Source organism: Oryx dammah, unplaced genomic scaffold (assembly GCF_014754425.2).
Source record: "Oryx dammah isolate SB20612 unplaced genomic scaffold, SCBI_Odam_1.1 HiC_scaffold_2, whole genome shotgun sequence".
In the NCBI taxonomy this organism is placed as follows: Eukaryota; Metazoa; Chordata; class Mammalia; order Artiodactyla; family Bovidae; genus Oryx; species Oryx dammah.
Genome location: NW_024070186.1, coordinates 165,665,061 through 165,687,547, shown reverse-complemented (window position 1 = coordinate 165,687,547; position 22,487 = coordinate 165,665,061). Strand labels below are relative to the sequence as shown.

The following is a 22,487-nucleotide window of genomic DNA, read 5'->3' as shown; positions in this document are numbered from 1 at the left end:
TCGGAAGATGCTGTCCACACCCCGTGGTGAGTGCCTGGGGCCCAGACAGTGGCCTCTGCCCTCCTTCCATCGAGAGAAACGCAGATTGAGGAGCAATAGAAACTCAGGCACCACTCCTCGGGTTTCCCTGCGGTGGCTGTTCCCTAGCATTGCTGTAATAAATAACCACAAACTTGGGGGCTTGAAACAACAGAAACATATCTCTTCCAGCTCTTGAGTCCACAAGTCTAAAAGCCAAATGTCAGCAAGGTCACACTCCCTCCAAAGATCCTGGGGGAGAATTGTCCTTGTCTCTTCTCATTTCTGGTGGCTCTTCACTTGGGCACCATCATTCAGATCTCTGCTTCTGTCTCCATGTGACCTGGTTCCTCCGTGTGACCTCCATGTGTCTCCTCTTCTTACGAGGGATGCTTCTAAGTCATCGGATTTAGGGCCCACCTAAACCCAGGATGATTTTTTCTGGAGAGCCTTAACTAATTACATCTACAAAGACCCAACTTCCCAGTAAGGTTGCATTCTGAGGTTCTGATGGATGTGAATTTGAGGGAGGGACACTATTCAACCCACCACACTCACCTGGGCACCAGTGTGGTTTTCCCAACACCATCCTCTGTTGGTGTCTGACATGAACACTGCCACAGAAGGCTCTCGTCTGGGGTCTGGGGTCTGCGGGGGAGGCCTCCATCCAGTATGTGCTTGGGAGTGTCACCCCGATGATGCTCAGTGGAGAAGGGTACAATACGGGTTCTTGCATGTAAACTACCCCACCCCTGGGCAATGCGATTATTATGTTGGCTAGTTTCCATCCCTGCTTCCTCATCTCAAATGCTTAGTTGTTCTCTCTCTCTGCCAGATGCTCTTATAAGCACTTACCTATAATTCTTCATTTAATTTCACAGCCGCCCCACGAGGATTGGCATATCCAATCTGCACTGGGTGCACAGAGAAATGATCGTCAGGCATGGGAGGGGGAGAAATGTTTCCCGACTCTTCTAGTGTTTTCCTGGCTGGTCAAAGAATTAAATTGACGTGAGACAGGTTAGCGGGAAAAAGTCAAACAAAATTTTAATAATATGTATGTGGGAGAGACACAGGAGAACTGGCTAACTCACCCAAAGAGCCCAAGCCTCACCTACCATCCTCAGCAAAAGACAAAAAGAGGATGTTGGAGACGGGCGGGTTGGGGCTTCCCAGGAGAGGAAGGCAAATGACAAGGAGATGGAAAAGCAGATGTTTGGGAAATAAATTTGCCGGGCCACGGGAGACGGTGGGACACACTGATCTTTAACCCCTGTTCTGTCTCCCTAAACAGAGTAAACCCATGTTCTTTGCAGACAGCTCTGGTGGTAGCTCTATTCTGGGAACAAGCCCGTCATCTAAATTCTTCAGGCAGTTAAGGAGGAGGTAAAAAGAAACATCTCCTGAGTCTCTTGTTTCTTAAAAATAATCAGCCTAACTTAGTCCTCATGCCAAAGAGACACCATTTGGGATGGCAAATTTGGCTCCCCTGCACTGCGTGTGGGCTTCCCAAGTGGCTTAGAAGTAAAAACTCCACCTTCAGTGCAGGAGACGCAGGTTCAATCCCTGGGTCGGGAAGATCACCTGGAGAAGGACATGGCAACCCACTCCTAAATTTTTAAGGAAATTTAAACAACCTGTCTGAGCCTTTTTCCCACATCTTCCAAATCCTGGAGGAAATAGCTACCCACTTCAGTATTCTTGCCTGGGAAATCTCACGGACAGAGGAGCCTGGCAAGCTACAGTCCACAGGGTCGCAAAGAGTCGGACACAACGGAGTGAATGAGCGTGTATGCACACACTGCCATGCACAGCTTAAGTCTCTTGCTGGTGAGCTTCAGAGATGGGATTTGAAGTGGCTCTAGCATCTCTGCTGTTAATCACTGTGCTCTATCACTTCTCACAAAAGAAGATTTCTTGCTGGTAAAAAATGCAGATAAATAAGCATCCATCTGACTGTGTCCCAATTCCAATCACCCCCACTCCCTGCAGGTAAGCAGTGTGCTGTCTTTGATATACATGCCATTTCTCCCAGACCTTTGTCGGATGCATTTGCAAACATTTATGTGTTCACATATAATTATAAAATTTTATTTCTGTGGGGTGCTTTCAAACTCTGTGAAGTAAGGCACAGTTTGGTTTTTCAGTTAATAATGTTTTGAAGTGCCTTCCATGTCCATAGGTGTCTTTTGCCTTCATTCTCTTCGATGGCTAGAAAGAATTCCATGGTTTGCATATAGCACAGTTTATTATATTAGTTCCCTCTGGGGGGCTCTTGGTAGTATGGTCATGTTAAAATCCATGATGAGGTGTCTGTGTGCTTTGGCAAGTCATTCTTTAGGAATGATCTCAAGAAGTATGATTTCTGGGTCAGAATATTTCTACTTTCTAGAGAAGGTTAGTCTTATTCAGCTGATTGATTGACTTATTTATTTTCTGAATGACCCCATGATTCAGAGCATTGACCTTGAATTGAGAAATACCTAGCTTTATTGTCTTACTCTGCTAATTACCAGCTGTGTGACTTCTGGAAATTTAAATAACCTCTCTGAGGCTATTTCCCACATCTTCCAAATCCTGGAGGAAATAGCTACCCACTCCAGTATTCTTGCCTGGAAGATCCCATGGACTTAGGTACCTGGTGGGCTACAGTCCTTTGGATCACAAACAGTCAGACAGGATTGAACACACACATTCAGAACACTTTTGAGGATTGAATGAATTGACTTAGGGAAAATCCCGGCACTGTATCAGACGCATAATAGGCTTTCATTGATTCTTTCCCCAGTCTCTCACTGTCATATATTTTCTGGCCTTTGAGAGTCCCTGTCTTTCAGTCCTGGTATGTGACAAGTTCAGCAGGATCACCGTCTTTACCAGGAGTGTGTGGTGATGCTTAAGAGCCAAGCATCCTGGATTCGAATTCCCTCTCTGCTGACGGTCAGCTGTGGGACTTTAGACAAGCTAATTGACTTCATAGACCTCAGGGTTTTTGTTTATAAAATAATGCTAACTATGATTCCTTCACCTAGGAACCATACCTTAGGAACCTGCACTTAGAACCATTGTAAGGGTTAAATGAGACAGGCAGGCAGAGAGCAGTGTCTGACACACAGTAAACATTCAGGAAAAGTCTGTAACAGAAAACATTCTTTGTAATATGAGCGTTTTAAATACTGTGCTGTGCACCATGGAACTTTTGCAGTAGTTGGGTTACTCTGATCCCAACCCTTGAAGAATATCTACTAAGAAACTACAGAAAAGACTGACGTGTCGGCAGGAATCAATACTTTTCCCGGGTCAGAGCATGAGCGGTAGCATGAAGAAGGAATAGCTTTTGCATAGTGTTTTATAATCCCTCAAGCAAGTTTATAGTCATTCCTTCCTTCAATCAGAGTACAACCACAGAGAGGCAAGAGATTGTTTTCCTTCTGGTCAGATGGGGAAGTCAAGGCTTCGGTCTGAGCACAGACTCACCCAACGCCCCACAGTGGTGCTTCTCTGACTCCATACCCAACCTGAGGATAGGTGCTCTGATTCCGGAAGCCAGTGACAGCCTGGCCCTGAAGGCGCATTGCATTGGCAGGTGGTAGACGGGTCTGGAAGCTCTGATGCTGTGGGACACCCAGGGAAGAGACCTCCTCTGGGCTTTGGTTTTCTCTCCTGAAAAATCAAAAGGTTGCAGTACATGATCTACCAATATCTTGGATAAGGTTAGTTTGTTAAATTCAGCAGTAATGAAGAAGAGGGGGTTTGATGTATCATTTTAATCTTGTCCTGTTTGTGAGGTTGTTAGTAGGCAAACTGTTTGCCCTGCTTCCTTTCCGCTGTTTCTCCCTTTCTCCACCCTCTCTCCCAAGACTCTTGAGAGTCCCTTGGACTGCAAGGAGATCCAACCCGTCCATCCTAAAGAAGATCAGTCCTGAGTGTTCATTGGAAGGACTGAGTTGAAGCTGAAACTCTAATACTTTGGCCAACTCATGCAAAGAGTTGACTCATTGGAAAAGACCCTGATGCTGGGAAAGATTGAGGGTGGGAGGAGAAGGGGACGACAGAGGATGAGATGGTTGGATGGCATCACTGACTTTGTGGAGGTGAGTTTGAGTCAACTCTGGGAGTTGGTGATGGACAGCGAGGTCTGGCATGCTGTGGTCCATGGGGCAAAGAGTCAGACATGACTGAGCTACTGGACTGAGCTGAACTCTCTCCCCCTCTTTCTCCCCTCCTCCTTTCCTTCCCTCCTTGTTTGCTCCTTTCCTTCTTCTTTCTCTCTCTTTCCCCTCTCATGGCCTCCCTTCTCCCTCCCTCTCATTTCTGAGTCTCTTCTTGTAGGCCTGTCTCCCTCTTTTCACTCTCTCCCTCTCTGTCTTAACCACTCTCTCCTCCTCTATCTCTCCCTCACTCTCTTTGCTGTTCTTTCCTGTCTTCTCTCCCTGTCTTCCCATTTTCCTTGGTGCCTATTTCCATCTGTGTTTTCCCCCTCCCTTGTTTTCTTCCTCCTTCTCTGCTTCTCTCTGTCTCAATCTTACAATACTACTCAGAATGTTCTCAGTTAAAAAATAGTCACCATCCGTCTTTTTTACCCAATTCACAGTGAATATTACTGGAAGAATTAATCAACACAAATTAAACTGACAGCAGCAAAAAGCACACAGGGTGAAATTTGTTATTGACTGCAAATCCATAAATGACTCAAATCTTCTTGGCCAACTTTGCCTCTCTGCGCAATTTTGACCCAGGAGAATTGGACTTGATGGCCACCATCCCCATTAGAGAAAGCTCAAGATGGCAGAAGTTATAAATTAGTAAAATTTGTTACAGTCCAAACACTGATCAATGAATCAAATCCTTGTAAAATTGCAACACAAAGGAATTGATCCCAGTGAAAATAGTTTCTAAAAAAAAAAAATTGGAAATAATTCAACTATGCTACGCGAGGCATTGATCTAGGAATTAAATTAGCTTAATGGAGTTTGCTCTGAAAAATGCTTCCTTAGTGAAAAGGCATCAAGGTTGGTATAATTCTGACTTCAAAGTTTGTACACATAAACTTCAAAATGTGATTCTGGGTCATTTTCCTAAAATCTATTTCAGACCATCCCATGCTGATGGCAGGTACAGTCTCTGTATGTATTGAGTGTCCCTTGCCCAAGCAGACACTTCCAAAGGCTGCCGTGCATCAAGGGTACCTCTTCTTGGGCCCGTGAATGCACCTCACCCACTGGTAGTGCTGAGTCTGGATGCTTTGATGGTGATTTGCACACCATGGCTTCTCTGCTTACGTATGTCACCCCTGCCCCAGCCGTCCCCTGGATTCGTACCAGCGAACACAGTTTCCAAAACACCTTCACTCCCATTTTCGTCCATCCAGTATCCAAGGAAATCAACCCTGCATATTCGTTGGAAGGACTGATGCTGAAGCTCCAATACTTTGGTCACCTGATGCGAAGAGCTGACTCATTGGAAAAGACCCTGATGCTGGGAAAGACTGAGGGCAGGAGGAGAAGGGGACGACAGAGGATGAGATGGTTGGATGGATCACTGACTCAATGGACATGAGTCTGAGCAAACTTGGGGAGATGGTGAAGGACAGGGAGGCCTGGAGTGCTGTGATCCATGGGGTCATAAAGATTTAGACACAACTGAGCGACTAAACAAGAACTATCCAGCCCCATGAAAGAGCTGCTATTCCCCTATCTTACAGATGAGAAAACCAAAGCTCAGAGAGGTCCCATAACCTGCTCTCATCCGTAGCGCTGGCCGAGGCAGACCTGAGCCCCCTCCACTGTCCCACATTCGTCCTGCTGACCTGCCTGAACTGCTGACTGCCGTGCTCCTCTTCCTAAGAAGGCTTTGATGAGCCCCCACCCCAAAATACAACCAGTTACCATCCAAGAGATGCCCAAGTCTCACTAATGCTTTGCACTAGACCTCCAAAACATACACGCACACAACACACATATACACACGTTCTGGTTCCATTAATTCATCAGAACAAGTCAGTGTCTAAGTTAAAGACTTCTTGAATGTTAATGAATGAATAATTAACTTTAACTGTATAATTAGCCTTTAAATGTGCTGAGACCCCCCAGAGAGCCTCTGAAAACATGCACAAGGAGATGATGAGCTAAAACCGGAAACTTTTGATGAGGAAATGTCAAGCCCCTTGACAGTACAAGCCCCTTTCCCCAAAGGAGCCATGCGGTGACTGGAGGCCACGGTCTCGCATTTTGCAAGGGCAAGTCTGCTTGGCTGGCAGACAGTCTTAGGGCCGGGAGTTCAGGCCATCGTGTAGCTACAAGAGAGACCCGCTGAAGTAACAGAGTCAGATCTACACGCTGGAGGAAGCCACAGCAGCTCCTCAAAGCTGTCAAAAATGCGGCAGGAAGCCACTGGGTGAAAGTAGCATGGGACCCATGTGAGAGTTCTCCTTTACTCTTTGCAAATTTGCAGAGAGGAGGTCTTATTTCCCCCTCTCGCTCGGAGTCACTGTCATTTTTAATCATTTGCTTTCCTTGAGGACCGCGGGTGATGGGGAGAGGATGACAGCACCCACACAGCCTCGGTGATGCCTGGCACGGGGTGGGGATGCCCCACAGCCAGCACCGCACAGCATGACTCTTCAGGCTCTGGTTGTGTTCCAGCCCTCGCACCGGCGAGCCAAGGCGTTGGTTCATTTGTCACAAATGTTTGGAGAAGAGCTCACCCTTCCGTAGGGAGCAGAGGTGGGCCTGGCAGGCACTCTGTCCCCATCATCGTTCTCAGACGGGATCTTTGAGCCTCCCCCGCCCCTAAGTGGGAGAAGCACCGAGCCAGTGACAGCCTTGTGGATTGGCAGGAGCTGGGGTAGCAGGCAATGGCATCCCACTCTAGTACTCTTGCCTGGAAAATCCCATGGACGGAGGAGCCTGGTGGGCTGCACTCCATGGGGTCTCGAAGAGTTGGACACGACTGAGCAACTTCACGTTCACTTTGCACTTTCATGCATTGGAGAAGGAAATGGCAACCCACTCCAGTGTTCTTGCCTGGAGAATCCCAGGGACAGTGAAGCCTGGTGGGCTGCCGTCTATGGGGTTGCACAGAGTCGGACACGACTGAAGTGACTTAGCAGCAGCAGCAGCAGCAGCAGGGATAGCAGGGCCGTAGACATCTCCGCTTTAAAAGCAGGAAAAGAAAAGCGTCCTTGGTAGCTTGGTGGTAAAGAATCCGCCTGCCAACGCAGAAGACACAGGTTTGATCCCTTGTCTGGGAAGATCCCACATGCTGCGGAACAGCTAAGCCGGTGCACGACTACTGAGCCTGCGCTCTAGAGCCAGGAGCCGCAACTTCTGAACCCACGTGGCGCAACTGCGGGAACCCGCATGCCCAAGCTCCTGTGCTCTGCAACGAGAGAAGCCACTGCAATGAGAAGCCCGTGCACTGCAGCAGAGTAGCTCCCGCTTGCCAGAACCAGAGCAAAGCCTGCGCAGCAACAAAGACCCACCACAAAAATAAGTAAATGAGTAAATTAAGAGAAAAAAAAAGCAAGGGAAGAAAAAACCAAGCAGAAAAACATCACCGGCTCCTCTCTGTGAGGCCTGAGGCTTCCAGCCACGGCTCTGCGTTCTGAGGGGTTCTTCCTCCAGTGCCCGCCTCTAATGTCCGTGTTGTTTCATCCCCAGAGCTGCCAGTTACCACAGTGCAGCCTAACATGCCTCTCTCTCTCCTACCATCACAGTTCCAATCCCCCCAGTGCTTTTGGTCTCAGTTGGGCTTCTCTTTCTGACGCTCCACCCTCAACAAGAAGCTATGGCCATCTATGCCTAAACGACTCCCACACAAGTAGGTTTAAGATGTGTTGGGGGCAAGAGATGTCTCCTCTGGAGGTGACTCCAGACATCACATGGCTGACCATCTCCTGGGAAAGAGACAGATGAAACTGAACCACCCACCAGATCTTTTAAAACCCCAATGACTCTGGTCTGATCCTTTCCCTTTTTTCATCACAGTGGGCTTCACGTCGAGCTGTGACCCCCAGCCTGAATTTCATAAGTAAGAGAGCTGCTTCCATTTACTCCACAGTCTATGGATAATGTGGTCCCAGTGGTTATGTCTGTGGCCTTTGTCATCAGGCTGTGTTAAGCCCAAGTGCCTTACATAAGCTGGCCTGCCATGTCCCTCACTTTACCTTTCAGGGCCTCCGTTTCCTCATTCCACAGGGATGGCAGGCGTGCATCCAACTTTACTCAGTTAGAAGTAAATGAAACAAGATAATGTCTATAAAGTATTCAGGACCGGGTTTGTCCTGCACAATGCATGAACGTTGTAAGCCCCTCTGCTGGAAAATCTGAATGCAGAAGGATCCATCAGTGTTGGCTCTGCACACACATCTCCTTACATAACCTCCCTTTATTCCCAGTGGCCTTCAGAGGGCAGCTCGTGTCTGCCCCGCTTTACAGGGAGAAGAAGAAGGCTGAGAAACACAGGGGCCTTGTTCAAAGGCTTTGACCACAAAGCCCGAGCTGGAGGATGTCAGCAAGTTTTACATCTTTTCTTTTTAAAACGGGAACATTTTCCCTTCAGTGGGAAGGAGATCAAAGGCACAGGTCTCTGAGTTGGAGCCAGGAGAGGCAGGGCCCCACCTCCCCCGCCCACTGGGAGCCACTTCTGCAGCCCCCGACCATGTATGGCCATTTATACTGGAATCTGATTTAATGAAACAAAATAAAATGGACACCTCGGGTCCTCAGTTGCAGTAACCGCATGTGAAGTGCTCAATAGTCATAGCACAGATTTGGAGTATTTCCATCACTGTAGAAACTTCTCCTGGACAGTGCTGCTATAGAGAGTGTGTGTGCAGTAAGTCCCCTACTTACAATTGAGTTCCATTCCGAGAGTGTGTTCATAAGTCCAATTTGCTCCTGAGTCCAACAGAGTTAGCTTAGGCACCCAACTAACATGTCAGCTATATTGTACTGTACTATAATAGGTTTATAATACTATTCATGCAAATAATACATTAAAAAACAGGCACAAAAAATAGAGAAAGCATTTTTAATGTTACGGCACAGTACCTTGAAAAGTACAGTAGTTCAATACAACAGGGCTGGCATACAGGGGCTGGCATGGAGCAAACAGGCAAGAAGAGTCACTGACTGGAGGAGAGAAAGGAGGTGGGAGATGGCAGAGCTGAAGGATATTCAGCAATAGTAGATGGAGGGTAAGCTGCAGTTTCACTCATGCTTAACATTGATGGAATGCATGTTAGCATCTTTGAAAGTTCGTACTTGAAGGTTCCTTTGTAGGGAACTTCCTGTACAAAGTTTGGAGATATTGCTGGTGAGCTTCAGGCAGTCTTTCGTTGCTATTCAGTCACTAAGTTGTGTCCTACTCTTTGTGACCCCGTGGACTCTAGCATGCCAGGCCTCCCTGTCCCTCACCATCTCCCGGAGTTCACCCAAGTTCATGTCCATTGAGTCAGTGATGCCATCCAACCATCTCATCCTCTGCTGTGCCCTTCTCCTCCTGCCCTCAATCTTTCCCAGCATCAGGGTCTTTTCCAATGAGTCAGCTCTTCCCATCAGGTGTCCAAAGTATTGGAGATTCAGCTTCAGCATCAGTCCTTCCAGTGAATATTCAGGGTCAATTTCCCTTAGAACTGACTGGTTTGGTCTCCTTGCTGTCCAGGGGACTCTCAGGCTTTCTCCAGCACTACAATTCCTTAGCCTCTTGAAATCTCATCTGCTCATAAACAACACAAGAAAATAAAATAAATAATAATAATAAATCTCCCTACTGGGCATTTGTGAGGCCCCACTGGGACAATGCATGTAAAATAACGGCGCTTTTGTCGAGCGTTGTACAAACAGTGGCCATGTCTATCGGGGGTACTGTGTAAGCCCTCAGATGTTTTTGAACATGCAGGTATCTGTGACCAGTGCATTTAGACTCCAGCTCTCTAGAATCCTCCATGAGGGACAGAAATCAAAGTCACGTAGCCCTGTGGTTTCCTTCACGTGTTGTCCTCACTTTGGTTCTGACGTGACCCTGAGACCTCTGAGGGTACCGGTGCCAGTCCACCCAGAGGTGCCCACGTGTGATCACTTTGCTCAGAATTAACTGTGTCTTTTGCAGGTGTCCTCCCTCTGACTTGATGATATCTTGCTTTTGCAAGCTTCATTTTCCAAGTAAACTTCCCCCTTTTCTTTGCGCTTATCCAGCTGTTTTTTGCTCAGCTCAAGACTTGTCATGAAATATGGTAATGATTTGCAGAAATCTGTGCCTCTCCATAAAATACTAATTTAAACAGCTCTCATACGGGGGCCAGGTACAGATTTAATTTCCATTCCAGAAATGTATCAGCATGTGGTGGGTTAGCAGGATGGGGAGGACTTTCACCCTATGAATACCAACAAATGGCCTTAATATATGAATACCCTTGTACACACCTAGGCGTTTATTTGTGTTTGCTTTTTGAAGAAATGAGGTGAGAGAGATGGGTGAGTCTTAGAAAGTTTCAATAAAACCCAGGTTCTTAGCGTCCCCATGGCAACATAAAGCGTTGGAGTTGCAAGCACTCCACCTTCATTAAGACGATACATGCCATCCATTTGTCCCAAAGACCCCAGGACACATGTTATGCTAAGTCTCAGTTTCCCTATTCGGAGTGACAGAGATGACTCAGGTTTCAGAATTGTAGAATTCCACAGTTCCACAGGACCACAATGTCAGCCTCATCTCACAGATGACAAACCAGCAGTGCAAAAGAAGTAAGTGACTTTCCTGAGGTGATGCTATCACCCAAATGTAGACAAAGAACATAGATCCCTTCCACCTGTTCCTCCATGGCTCCTGTCACAAGCCCTCCTGCCATCATGCACAAATCAACCTTTAACAACTACACCCCCCACCCCCACAACATCCATGGGTCTCAGAGAAACCTGTATGCAGGTCAAGAAGCAACAATTAGAACTGGACATGGAACAATAGACTGGTTCAACATTGGGAAATGAGTAAATCAAGGCTGTATATTGTCACCCTGCTTATTTAACTTCTATGCAGAGTACATCATGCAATATGCTGGGTTGGATGAAGGACAAGCTGGAATCAAGATTGCTGGGAGAAATATCAATAACCTCAGATACACAGATAACACCACCCTTACAGCAGAAAGTGAAGAGGAACTAAAGAGCCTCTTGATAAAGGTGAAAGAGGAGAGTGAAAAAGTTGGCTTAAATCTCAACATTCAAAAAACTAAGATCATGGCACCTGGTTCCATCAATTCGTGGCAAATATATGGGGAAACAGTGGAAACAGAGGCAGAATTTATTTTCTTGGGCTCCAAAATCACTGCAGATGGTGACTGCAGCCATGAAATTAAAAGACACACGCTCCTTGGAAGAAAAGCCATGACAAAGCTAGACAGCATATTAAAAAGCAGAGACATTACTTTTCTGACAGAGGTCCATATTGTCAAAACTATGGTTTTCCCAGTAGTCATGTGCGGATGTGAGAGTTGGACTGTATGGTCCACATTCTGGACCATAAAGAAGGCTGAGCAGTGAAGAATTGATGCTTTCAAACTGTGGTGTTGGCGAACTCTTGAGAGTGAGTCCCTTGGACTACAAGGAGATCAAACCAGTCAATCCTAAAGGAAATCAACCCTGAATATTCATTGGAAGGACTGATCCTGAAGCTGAAGCTCCAATACTCTGGCCACCTGATGGGAGAAGCCAACTCATTAGAAAAGACTCTGATGCTGGGAAAGATTGAGGGCAGGAGGAGAAGAGGGCAACAGAGGATGAGATGGTTGAATGACATCATTGACTCAATGAAAATGAGTTTGAGCAAACTCTGGAAAATGGTGGACAGGGAAACCTGGCATGCTGCAGTCCATGGGGTCACAAAGAGTTGGATGCAACCGAGCACCTGAACCACAGTAGCATTGCTGGCTCTCCAGAAAGGCTGTTTCCTCTTGGTTTGTCAGTTGTGTTCATCATCACCGTTGATGACACCCAGTTTTTCCCACTCTTCCGCTTGGATCATCTGATGCCCTTTTAATAGTCTCAGAGTATAAAACCGAGTCTCCAACCCTACAGCCCTGAGATGAAAGCTTCAGAGTCTGTTAGTGAGACATGTCCTGTAGTTCGGCCCCATCTCTAGCCATTACAGAAACAAAAAAAATTAAAATGAAGAACATAGCTGTAAACCTTCCAAATAGTTTTGTTCCCACAGGGAGCCCTTCCACACTTGTCTCTGGGAGGATACAGCATTTTACATGCTCTTGCTGCCACTTTCATTTTTCTTTGCTTCACTGTTTTATGTCTTCTTGTTAAGGAGAGAAGGGCAGTAAAGCTGAAAAAGTGTCAGGAAGTTGAGTACTCCTCAACTGACTTTTCTTGCTACTTTAGAGTTTATACTGCCATCCCTGTTTTCAAGGGTGATTGATCATTTCAGCCTTCTTAAATAACTTAAAAAATAGGAAGAAACATACATGCCCACTAATAGGTATGTAGGTCATGAATTAGGCACAGCCATGTCTTTGAACCCCTTCATGAATCACAGCTTTGTCAAGGTGAAGGGGCTTGTGTAACTCATAGAAGCCATAAGCCATGCTGTGAAGGGCCACCCAAGATGGATGGGTCACAGTGAAGCTCAGTTCAGTTTAGTTCATTTGCTCCATCGTGTCTGACTCTTTGCGACCCTATGGACTGCAGCACGTCAGGCCTCCCTGTCCATCACCAACTCCTGGAGTCCACCCAAACCCATGTCCATTGAGTCAGTGATGCCATCCAACCATCTCATCCTCTGTTGTCCCTTCTCCTGCTGCCCTCAATCTTTCCTAGCATCAGGGTCTTTTCAAATGAGTCAGTTCTTCACATCAGGTGGCCAAAGTATTGGAGTTTCAGCTTCAACATCAGTCCTTCCACTGTGAAGAGTTCTGACAAAATGTGGTCCACAACAAAATCTAGACAGGGTATTGAAAAGCAGAAACATCACTTGGCCAACAAAGGTCCGTGTGGTAAAGCTATGGTTTTTCCAGTAGTCATGTACAGATGTGAGAGTTGGTCCATAAAGAGGGCTGGATACCAAAGAATTGATGCTTTTGAACTGCAATGTTGGAGAAGACTCTTGAGAGTCCTTGAATAGCAAGGAGATCAAACCAGTCCATCCTAAAGGAAATCAAACCTGAATATTCATTGGAAGGACTGATGCTGAAGCTCCAAAACTGGCCACCTGATGCGAAGAGCAGACTCATTGGAAAAGACCCTGATGCTGGGAAAGATCAAAGGCAAAAGAAGAGGCCTGCAGAGGATGAGATGGTTAGATAGCTCTGAGTCCATAGACTCAAAGGACGTAAAACTGAGCAATCTTCAGGAGACAGTGGAAGACAGAGGAGCCTGGCGTGCTGCAGTTCATAGGGTCAGAAAGAGTCGTACGCAACTTAGCAACTAAACAGCAGCAACAATATCTTTGAGAGGATTACCGGATGCTTGCTTTTTGGAGGGTGCTGACTGGGAGAGGCTAACAGAACTTTTGAGATGATGGTGATGTTGCTTTCTATCTTGATGTGTGTGATGATTTCAAGGATGTACACATATGTAAAAATTTATCCAGCGCTTTATTTCATATAAGTTATACCTCAATAAAAATAAATGTACCAAAAAATTAAAAAGAGTGCTCTGTTTATTGACATAGAAGCACATTCACTGTGTGTGGGATGAAATAAGAGAAGAAAGCCATTGGTAAAATGGTTTGCATGGCATCGTTTATATTTTGGAGAGTGAAACAGTGTTGGCAAACTAATGTCCCATGGGCCAGGCTATTTCATGTAAATAACCTTTTATTGGGACAGAGTTGAACTCCTTCATTTATGTATTATCGATGGCTGCTCTCATACTATGTATAGTTTCCTAGGATTTTGATAACAAAACATCACAAACTGAGAAGCTTAAGCAATCGGAATTTTTTTTTGTCTCGTATTTCTGGAGGCTGGAAGGCCAAGATCAAGGTTATCCATAGGGCTGTGCCCCCTCTGAAGGCACCAGAAGGGTCTTCTGGCCTCTGGTGGTTCCTAGGCTTGTGGCAGCATAACTCCAACCTTCCCTTGACAGTCTCCCTATGAGCACGTCTGTGTCCAAATTCCTTCTTTTTGCTTTTTAAAAACTTTATTTTGTACTGGGGTCTAACCGATTAACAATATTGTAATAGTTTCAGGTGGATAGCCAGGGACTCAGCCGTACATATACATATATCTGTTCGACCCTGGGTGTTTATTGGAAGGACTGATGCTGAAGCTGAAACTCCAATACTTTGGCCACTTCATGCGAAGAGTTGACTCATTGGAAAAACCCCTGATGCTGGGAGGGATTGGGGGCAGGAAGAGAAGGGGACGACAGAGGATGAGATGACTGGATGGCATCACCAACTTGATGGAAATGAATTTGGGTAAACTCCAGGAGTTGGTAATGGACAGAGAGGCCTGCGTGCTGCAATTCATGGGGTCGCAAAGAGTCAGACACAACTGAGCGACTGAACTGACTGACTGAACTGATTCTCCCCTGGTGGCTCAGATGGTAAAGAATCCACCCTCAATGCAGGGTTCAGATCTATGCATTGGGAAGAGCCCCTGGAGAAGGGAATAACAACCCACTCCAGAGTTCTTTCCTGGGAAATCCTGAGGACAGAGGAGCCTGGTAGGCTACAGTCCATGGGGTTGCAAAAAGTCAAACACAACTGAACCTCTAACACACATTCTTTCCCAAATTCCCCCCCATCCAGGCTGCCACATAACATCGAGCAGAGTTCCCTGTGCTACACTGTAGGTCCTTGTTGGCTGTTCACTTAAAATACAGCAGTGTGTGCATACACATTCCAAACTCCCTAACTATCCCTTCTCCCCATTCTTCCCCTTGGCCACATAAGTTTGTTCTCTCCAAATTCCTTCTTTTTATCAGGACACCAGTGGTATTGGGTTAGGAGCCCACCTTGCTCCAGTATGATCTCGCCTTAATTAATCACATCTGCAATGACCCCATCTCCAAATAAGCTCATATTCAGAGATACTGGGGCTTAGGACTTCAACATATGAATTATGAGAAAGCACAATTCGGCCTATAACGTGCTACAGCAGCAGAGTTGAATAGTTGCATTAGAGACTAAGCCTAAACTATTTATTATAGTGTCTTTACAAAAGAAGTTACCAGCCCCTGTTTTCAAAGACGTGTGTGTGTGTGTATGCAAATGCATACAAAATTCGGAAGTTTGTTCACAAATACATTAATAGAGATTGCTTCTGAGTTACAGAATTATAGGCAATTTTAACTGCAATCTTAATATTTTCTACATTATTTGGGCTTCTAAAAATTATGATATAATAATTTTTGTAATAGAAATGAATAGTAAACTTGTCTCTTTGTGCAGGAAGGGGCATCATTCCTGTTTAATCTCTGCTTCCTACATGCAGCCACCAGATTCTCCTGTCCGTTAATTGTTTGTTTTGTTCCAACGCAAACCTCTCTAAATAGGCCACCATTCTACACTGTTGGGAGTGCTGATGGCAAACACTTAGCAACCAGCAAACTCAACTGTTTACTCACTTGGGCATAAGGATTCTTCATGTCTTTATTTAGCTGTCTCTTGTAACTCGGGGAGAAAAGGTTTTGGCTTTTATCTCCTCATTAAAAATAGATCCTTTTATGATGACAGGATGGAGCAGTCATGAGTCATCATCTCCTGGGTGATAGGGAAGTGTGCAATGCTGGATCAGGCCTCGGGAGATGGGCCCCAAGATGGTACCTCACCATCGCCTTGACTCCCTGGCTTCTTGTCGTTGCAGGAAACTGGATGCTTTCATCTACGACGCTGCTGTCTTGAATTACAAGGCTGGGAGGGATGAAGGCTGCAAGCTGGTGACCATTGGGAGTGGGTACATCTTTGCTACCACTGGTTATGGGATCGCCCTCCAGAAGGGTTCACCATGGAAGAGGCAGATTGACCTGGCCCTGCTCCAGTTTGTGGGTGATGGTAAGACTCTGGTTGACTTCCCCTACTTCCAGGGGACTGGAGACCCTCACACCCTCTGCTTCCTAACTGGCTTTCCAGTGGCTTTTTGGGTAATGACTTGGCTCACTATATGTATTTACTGAGTGCTGACCACATGGTACCACGGTTCTTTAGGTTGCTTATAATGGAAACCAATTACAGACAACTAAGTCAATTAAAAGGAGTTTATTTTAAGGATGCAGAAGTGTCTAGCTCAGTGAATTTAGGAAAGAGTTGAGCAAATAAGTTCAGAGGGAAAAACAGGAACCAGGGCAGCCCTGGGGCCTCAGCAACAGGAATTCATGGGTCCTCTCTCTGAAGGAGTGCTTCTCAGTGCGGGGCAGGAATTTCATCCTCTTGGGGATATTTGGCTGCGTCTGGAGATATTTTTGATTGTCATAACAAGGAGGTTATTTGATACCAGCATTTGGTGGGTAGAGGCCAGGGGTGAGGGGTGCTGGCATCTTTCAATGCTCAGGATAGCCCCCCCTCCAAAAAAATCTCAAAACATAGAATTATCTGACCCTAAGCATACAGTAAAGAATCTTCCTGCAACACAGGGGACCCAGGTTGGATCCCTGGGTCAGGAAGATCCCCTGGAGGAGGGCATGGTGACCCACTTCAGTGTTCTTGCCTGGAGAGTCCCATGGACAGAGGAGCCTGGTGAACTACAGTCCATGGGGTCACAAAGAGTCGGACACGCCTGAGCAGCTTTGACTTTCACACGTTTGCAGTATCAGGGTTAAGGGGGAAGCTCTGCTCTAGAGCACTTGTTGTTCAGTTGCTAAATCTCTGAACACAGTCACACTCAGTGTCCAACCAGCACACCAGGCTCCCCTGTCCATCACTATTTCTAGAGCAGTGACATCACACAACTAAGCTGTAATAAGTCCCAGTCTCTATTTTCCAAATTCTAAATTTCAAATTCCAGAGGAAAGATTCCCGATCAATTGGGTCAAAGGCTCTTTCCTGGACCCCTCAGGAGTAAATAAAGGGTAGGGTTACGTTGTCCTAACACGACAGCTCCTACTATTTTCCTATGGGGAGATGAAGGAGAGGTGATCGCTATACAGGGAAGAATTAGCAGAAATCCTATGGGTTTCCACTACAATCCATCCCTTGGCTGCCTATCCTGAAAAAAGACCACTTCCACCCTCATGGGCTTGCAGTCTAATGGAATGAGGGTGTTTCTGGAGCTTCCAGCTAACTGGACTGACTCTCTCCAGCAGCATTTCCTTCTGTCCATCTCTGCTTTTAGTTGGGGATTTCAACATAGCCCATTGCTCCAGGACATGGTTTTAGAATCCTGTCCTGGCTCACATGGCATGCTGGTTCTGCTTGGACTTGCCAACACTGAGATGGGAAAAGCAAAAGCAGCAGAGATGGCAGGTGAACCCTAAAAACGAGTACGTATGAGTAGGAAACAGAAGTTCAGGGCATAGGCCAGAAGCTGCATTCAAGAATGGGCGGAGGCTATATTTGGAGACGGTTCCAGAAAATGCAGGGCTTCGCAGGTGGCACTAGAAATAAAGAACCTGCCTGTCAATGAGGGAGATAGAAGAACCTTGGGTTTGATCCCTGGGTCAGGAAGATCCCCTGGAGTAGGAGATGGCAACCTACTCCAGTATTCTTGCCTAGAGAATCCCATGCACAGAGGAGCCTGCTGGGCTACAATCCAAAGGATCACAAAGAGTCGGACACAGCTGAAGCGACTGAGCATGCACACATGCCGAGACATGCTGCTCTTGTCCAGGGCTGGGGAGGACGGTCCGTCAACCACTGTGGCCAAACACAGTGTTGAAAGAGAGAGGTTTGTGTGTACGGTTGGTGTAAACTTGAGCAAAGGGCATAATGCCTTACACCTTCTACTCCCAGATTTAAGGTTTAACTTAGGTTCTCAGAGTGTCATCAAGAAACCTAAATGTGTTTTATATTTAACTCCCAAATGAGAGCATCTGAATCTTTGGATTCTATCTAGGGCATTGGTACCTTTCAATCAGATCAACACCCATGTCCTCTGCTGTGTCCTAGTGACGTGTAGCTGTGTTGCCCAGTTATTGCTGTGACATCTTGGAAGAACATGACAATTGGCACTTATTTTGCTTGTGGGAGCACAGGTGGAGTGGGAAAGCTTGCCTTGGGCCATGGTGGCTCCATCTCCTGCTGCTGCAAGCCCAGGGATCATCTCTGTGGTCTTTGTTCCATCCGTGTTTATTCTGGGTCTCAGGCTGAAAGGGCAGCAGCTAGCTGGGAGAAGCTCTTTTCCTGGCTGTGTTGGAGGCACAGGAGAAAACACCCACCTGAGCAGCCACATTTCAAGTCTCAGCTTTCTTTTTTTAATTTTTTTCTTTTATATGGGAGTATAGTTGCAGTACCTGCCTGCAGTTCAGGAGATGCTGGAGATATGGGTTCCTGGGTCGGGAAGATCCCCTGGAAGAGGGCATGGCAACCCACTCCAGTATTTATGGGCTTCCTTGGTGTCTCAGAAGGTAAAGAATCTGCCTACAATGCAGGAGATCTAGGTTTGATCTTTGGGTTGGGAAGATCTGGAGGAGGGAACAGCTACCCACTCCAGATTCTGGCCTGCAGAATCCCATGGACAGAGGAGCCTGGAGGGCTACAGTCCGTGGGGTCACAAAGAGTCGGACACGACTAAAGCGCCTGAGCAGAGTACAGCACAGCACATAGTTGGGTCAGCAGAGCTCTGTGAGTGTCAGATGTATAGCAGAGTGATTCGGTTCTACAGATACATGTGTCTATTCTTTTTTGAATTCTTTTCCCATTTAGGTTGTTACATAATATTGCTTGGGCTTCCCTGGTGGCTCAGACGGTAAGGAATCTGCTTGCAATGCAAGGAGACCCTGGATCAGTCCCTGAGTTGGGAAGATCCCCTGGAGAAGGGAATGGCAACCCATTCCAGTATGCTTGCCTGGAGAGTTCCATGGACAGAGGAGCCTGGGGGGCTGTAGTTCTTGGTGTTGCCAAGAGTCAGAGATGACTGAGCGACCAAGACTTTCTTCCAAGTATTGAGCAGAGTTCCCTGTGCTCTACAGCAGGTCCTTGTTGGCTACCTTTGCCACATTCACATCTGCTAACACCCTTCTGTCCGAAGCAAGTCCTATGGCCAAGCCCAAAGTATACTCTGGAGCAGGGGTGCCAACCTCTGCGGTCTAATGATGATCTGAGGTGGAGCTGATGTAGTCATAATAGAAATAAAATGCGCAATAGATTTAATGTGCTCGAGTTATCCCGAAACCATTTCCCACCCCCCATCCATAGAGAGATTGTCTTCTGTGAAACTGGTCCTTGGTGCCAAAACGGTTGGGACCGCTGCTCTGGAGTATGCTCGGCCTTGTAAAGAGGAGTTTTGGAGTCAGACGACCAGGCGTGTGTGCACAGGGCAGTGAAGCATCCATCTGCCACGGTGGTCACCTAAGCACCTCCCCGTGGTGTGAACTACCCCGCTGACGAGGGTCTCGTTCCCAGCAGTAAAAGCCACAGAATCTTGAACATAACAAGTAACTGGTCACTGAAGGTCTGGATGGATACATACACACATGGATGAATGGTTAGTGTCAGGATGTATTTCATTTGACAGGAAACTTCTAAATATGACGGGTAGCTGTCAAATCTGTCGGTTCTAACTCTACACCTACCTACCACTGCTGTCACTTCTGCGGCATCTTTTATGAAATAGCAACATATTTGGGGAATAGGATATGCCAGTCACCACACCGGATGTGTTACATGTGTTCTTTAGTTGAATATTCATCACAACTTTATAAAGTTAAATATTGCCTATGATGATTTTATGGAGAATGAAACAGCAGCTCCGCCGGCTTATCATTCGTTAGTGAGTAAGTGGCGAAGCCTCTTCTTTAAGGGGACTTACGGTTGATGAGGGTCAATCATTTCAGACTTTTGTTTCACTTAATTCTCCAGAACGCCTGTCAAAGTTTGCTAATTAGATGCTTGAGATGTATAGATACCTGTGTGTGTGTACATGCGTATGTGTGTGCTCTTGCACACTCAGTCATATCTGACTCTTTGCAACCCCGTGGACTGTAGCCCACCAGGCTCCTCTGTCCGTGGGATTTCCCAGGCAAGAATGCTGCAGTGGGTTGCCATTTCCTCCTCCAGGGGATCTTCCAGACCAGCATCTCCTGCCTGTGCAGACAGGGTCTTTACCACTAGCACCATCTGGGAAGCCCATAGACCCTTGAAGAAGAAGTAATTTAGTATATATTGGATGATAGCTATTGTCCCATTTCCAAATGCTTCTGTGAAAAGGTTAAATTTTTTTAGCCTCAGTTTATTCATCTGCAATTGAGTACAGAAATATTTACCAGATAAGGTTGTCATGAAGATAAAATGAAAAGTTCTATTTAAACAGCCACCTGGAAATAGAAATGATTCAGTAAATGCCATCATCACCACCACCATCATCATCATTGTCCCCTCCCCTTCCTCCTCTCTTCCTCCCCTCCTCATCCCCTCCCCACATTATTGTTGTCCATCCACAGCTCAAGGATTCAAAAAAGCATTTTTAGTGTCATATTGGTGATAACATGGTCAAGTTAGCATCATGGAAATGCCATTCTGAACAGAAACCTCCCCTCTGTTGCAAATAAACGTTTAATAGAGGCATCCAGTTAAACCAAAGAGCTGTTCCCTGTTTTAACAGAATGTCTAGATCCTTAGAGGCATTTTCTGTCCCAGTCCAGGGCTTTCCTGGTCAGACTGTGTGGATTGGGGGATGTGTCTTCACAGCTTCATCTTCAGAGACCATCTGGAGGCCAAGCCACGGGAGAGAAAATGGCGTGGCTCCAGGGGGCGTCTTGAGATAATCTTCCCGGAAAGCCACGTCCAATTCTGAATGTCTCTCTAGGAGTAAATACATGAATTAACACAGCTGCATAAATATTTCACTTATCTTATGCAGCTTCGGCAGGATTAATTAGACTCCAAAATTAGACCTGGAAAGAGCAGAGTGCTGAGCGGTCCCTAATTATTATTCATCCCCTGGAATGGAGTGTTTATCTCTTGTTATAGAGTAGCTTCGGTGGACGATTACGAGTCTAATGAGTGTCAAAAGTATTAAAAATTTTCCTAATGAGCTGTGTAAATATAACCTTTTGAGTAGAGTGTTTGGTTATTGGGGGAACCTCTTATGTGAAGCCTACCAAGCATTTCCCTAGGAAAGGCCCGCCAATCTCCCGTAAGAGCTACAGAGGATCCCAGGAAGACCTTACCCTCCTTTTCCTGCCTGACTGTTGTGTCCTTTCTGAAAGAGTGGCGTGCACCTGCACGCGTGCAGGCGTGCTAAGTTGCTTCGGTCGTGTCCAACTCTGTGAGACCCCGTGGACTGTAGCCCGCAGCTCCTCTGCCTATGGGATTCTCCAGGCAAAAGTGCTAGAATGGTTGGCCATGCCCTTCTCCAGGGGATCTTCCTGACCCAGGGACCAAACCCGCATTTCTTATGTCTCCTGCATTGGCAGGTGGGTTCTTTACCACTAGCACCACCTGGGGGTTCACTTGGGGACACTCAAAGATACTTTTCAGCATCTATCATCAATACCTATTGTTTACTGAGAAACACACATCCCTAGGCACTGAGGTTCCAAGAAGAAATCCTTCCTTCAAGGAGCTTACCATCCAGTTGATTGGCAATGGGTGGAATTAAAATGTCTAATTTCAAAATATGAACATATTTGTAATAATTCATGTATATATGTTAATATATACCATATATTCATGTTTATATATGTATGGGCTCAGTCGCTCAGTTGTGCACAACTCTTTGTGGCCCCATGAACTGTAGCCCACCAGGCTCCTCTATCCATGGAATTTTCCAGACAAGAATACTGGAGCAGGTTGCCATTTCCTACTCCAGGGAATCATCCAAACCCAGCAATCGAACTGGCATCTCTTGGGTCTCCTGCATTGGCAGGTGGATTCCTTACCACTCACACCACCTGGGAAGCCTACACACACAGACACACACACATGCACACACGCACACACATGCACACGAACACGCATGCACGCACGCACATACACACACACACACATGTTGGTGTCTTGAGTAAGATGAGAGAGTAGTCAAGGAGAAATATGAGATATCTTATTTTTTAGTAGAGGAATGAAAATACAGAATAAGTCATAAAGAAAACAAGTAAGATTTAGACAGAGATTAGGATGGGCCAGAGTTCCCAAAGCCCCATTCATTAGCTTATCCAGCAGCCAACAAATAACTGGTGGGTCCCGGGTATCATCCCAGCACCTAAGAGGTGACAGCTAACTGAGAACGTACAGAATGAGTAAGTCTGGGACCTAAAAAAATGGCATTTCTGGCTTCAAAGGAGGGATTGAACAGAAAGTCTCTTAGGCCCTATCAGTCTCATGGATTTTGTAATCTTTATGTGATTCTGGGATTTGAAGAGACA

The 22,487-nt window shown here is 46.2% G+C and overlaps 1 protein-coding gene across 1 annotated transcript in view; it reads left to right on the top strand.

The window, feature by feature from the left end:
• The window catches only part of LOC120855629 (glutamate receptor ionotropic, NMDA 2A), an 88,895-nt gene that overhangs the window by 23,396 nt on the left and 43,012 nt on the right, over nt 1-22,487 (top strand). Inside the window, exon 3 of the mRNA XM_040230174.1 lies at nt 15,836-16,023. Coding sequence (XP_040086108.1) covers nt 15,836-16,023 — 188 coding nt within the window. The remainder of the gene's footprint in view (nt 1-15,835; nt 16,024-22,487) is intronic.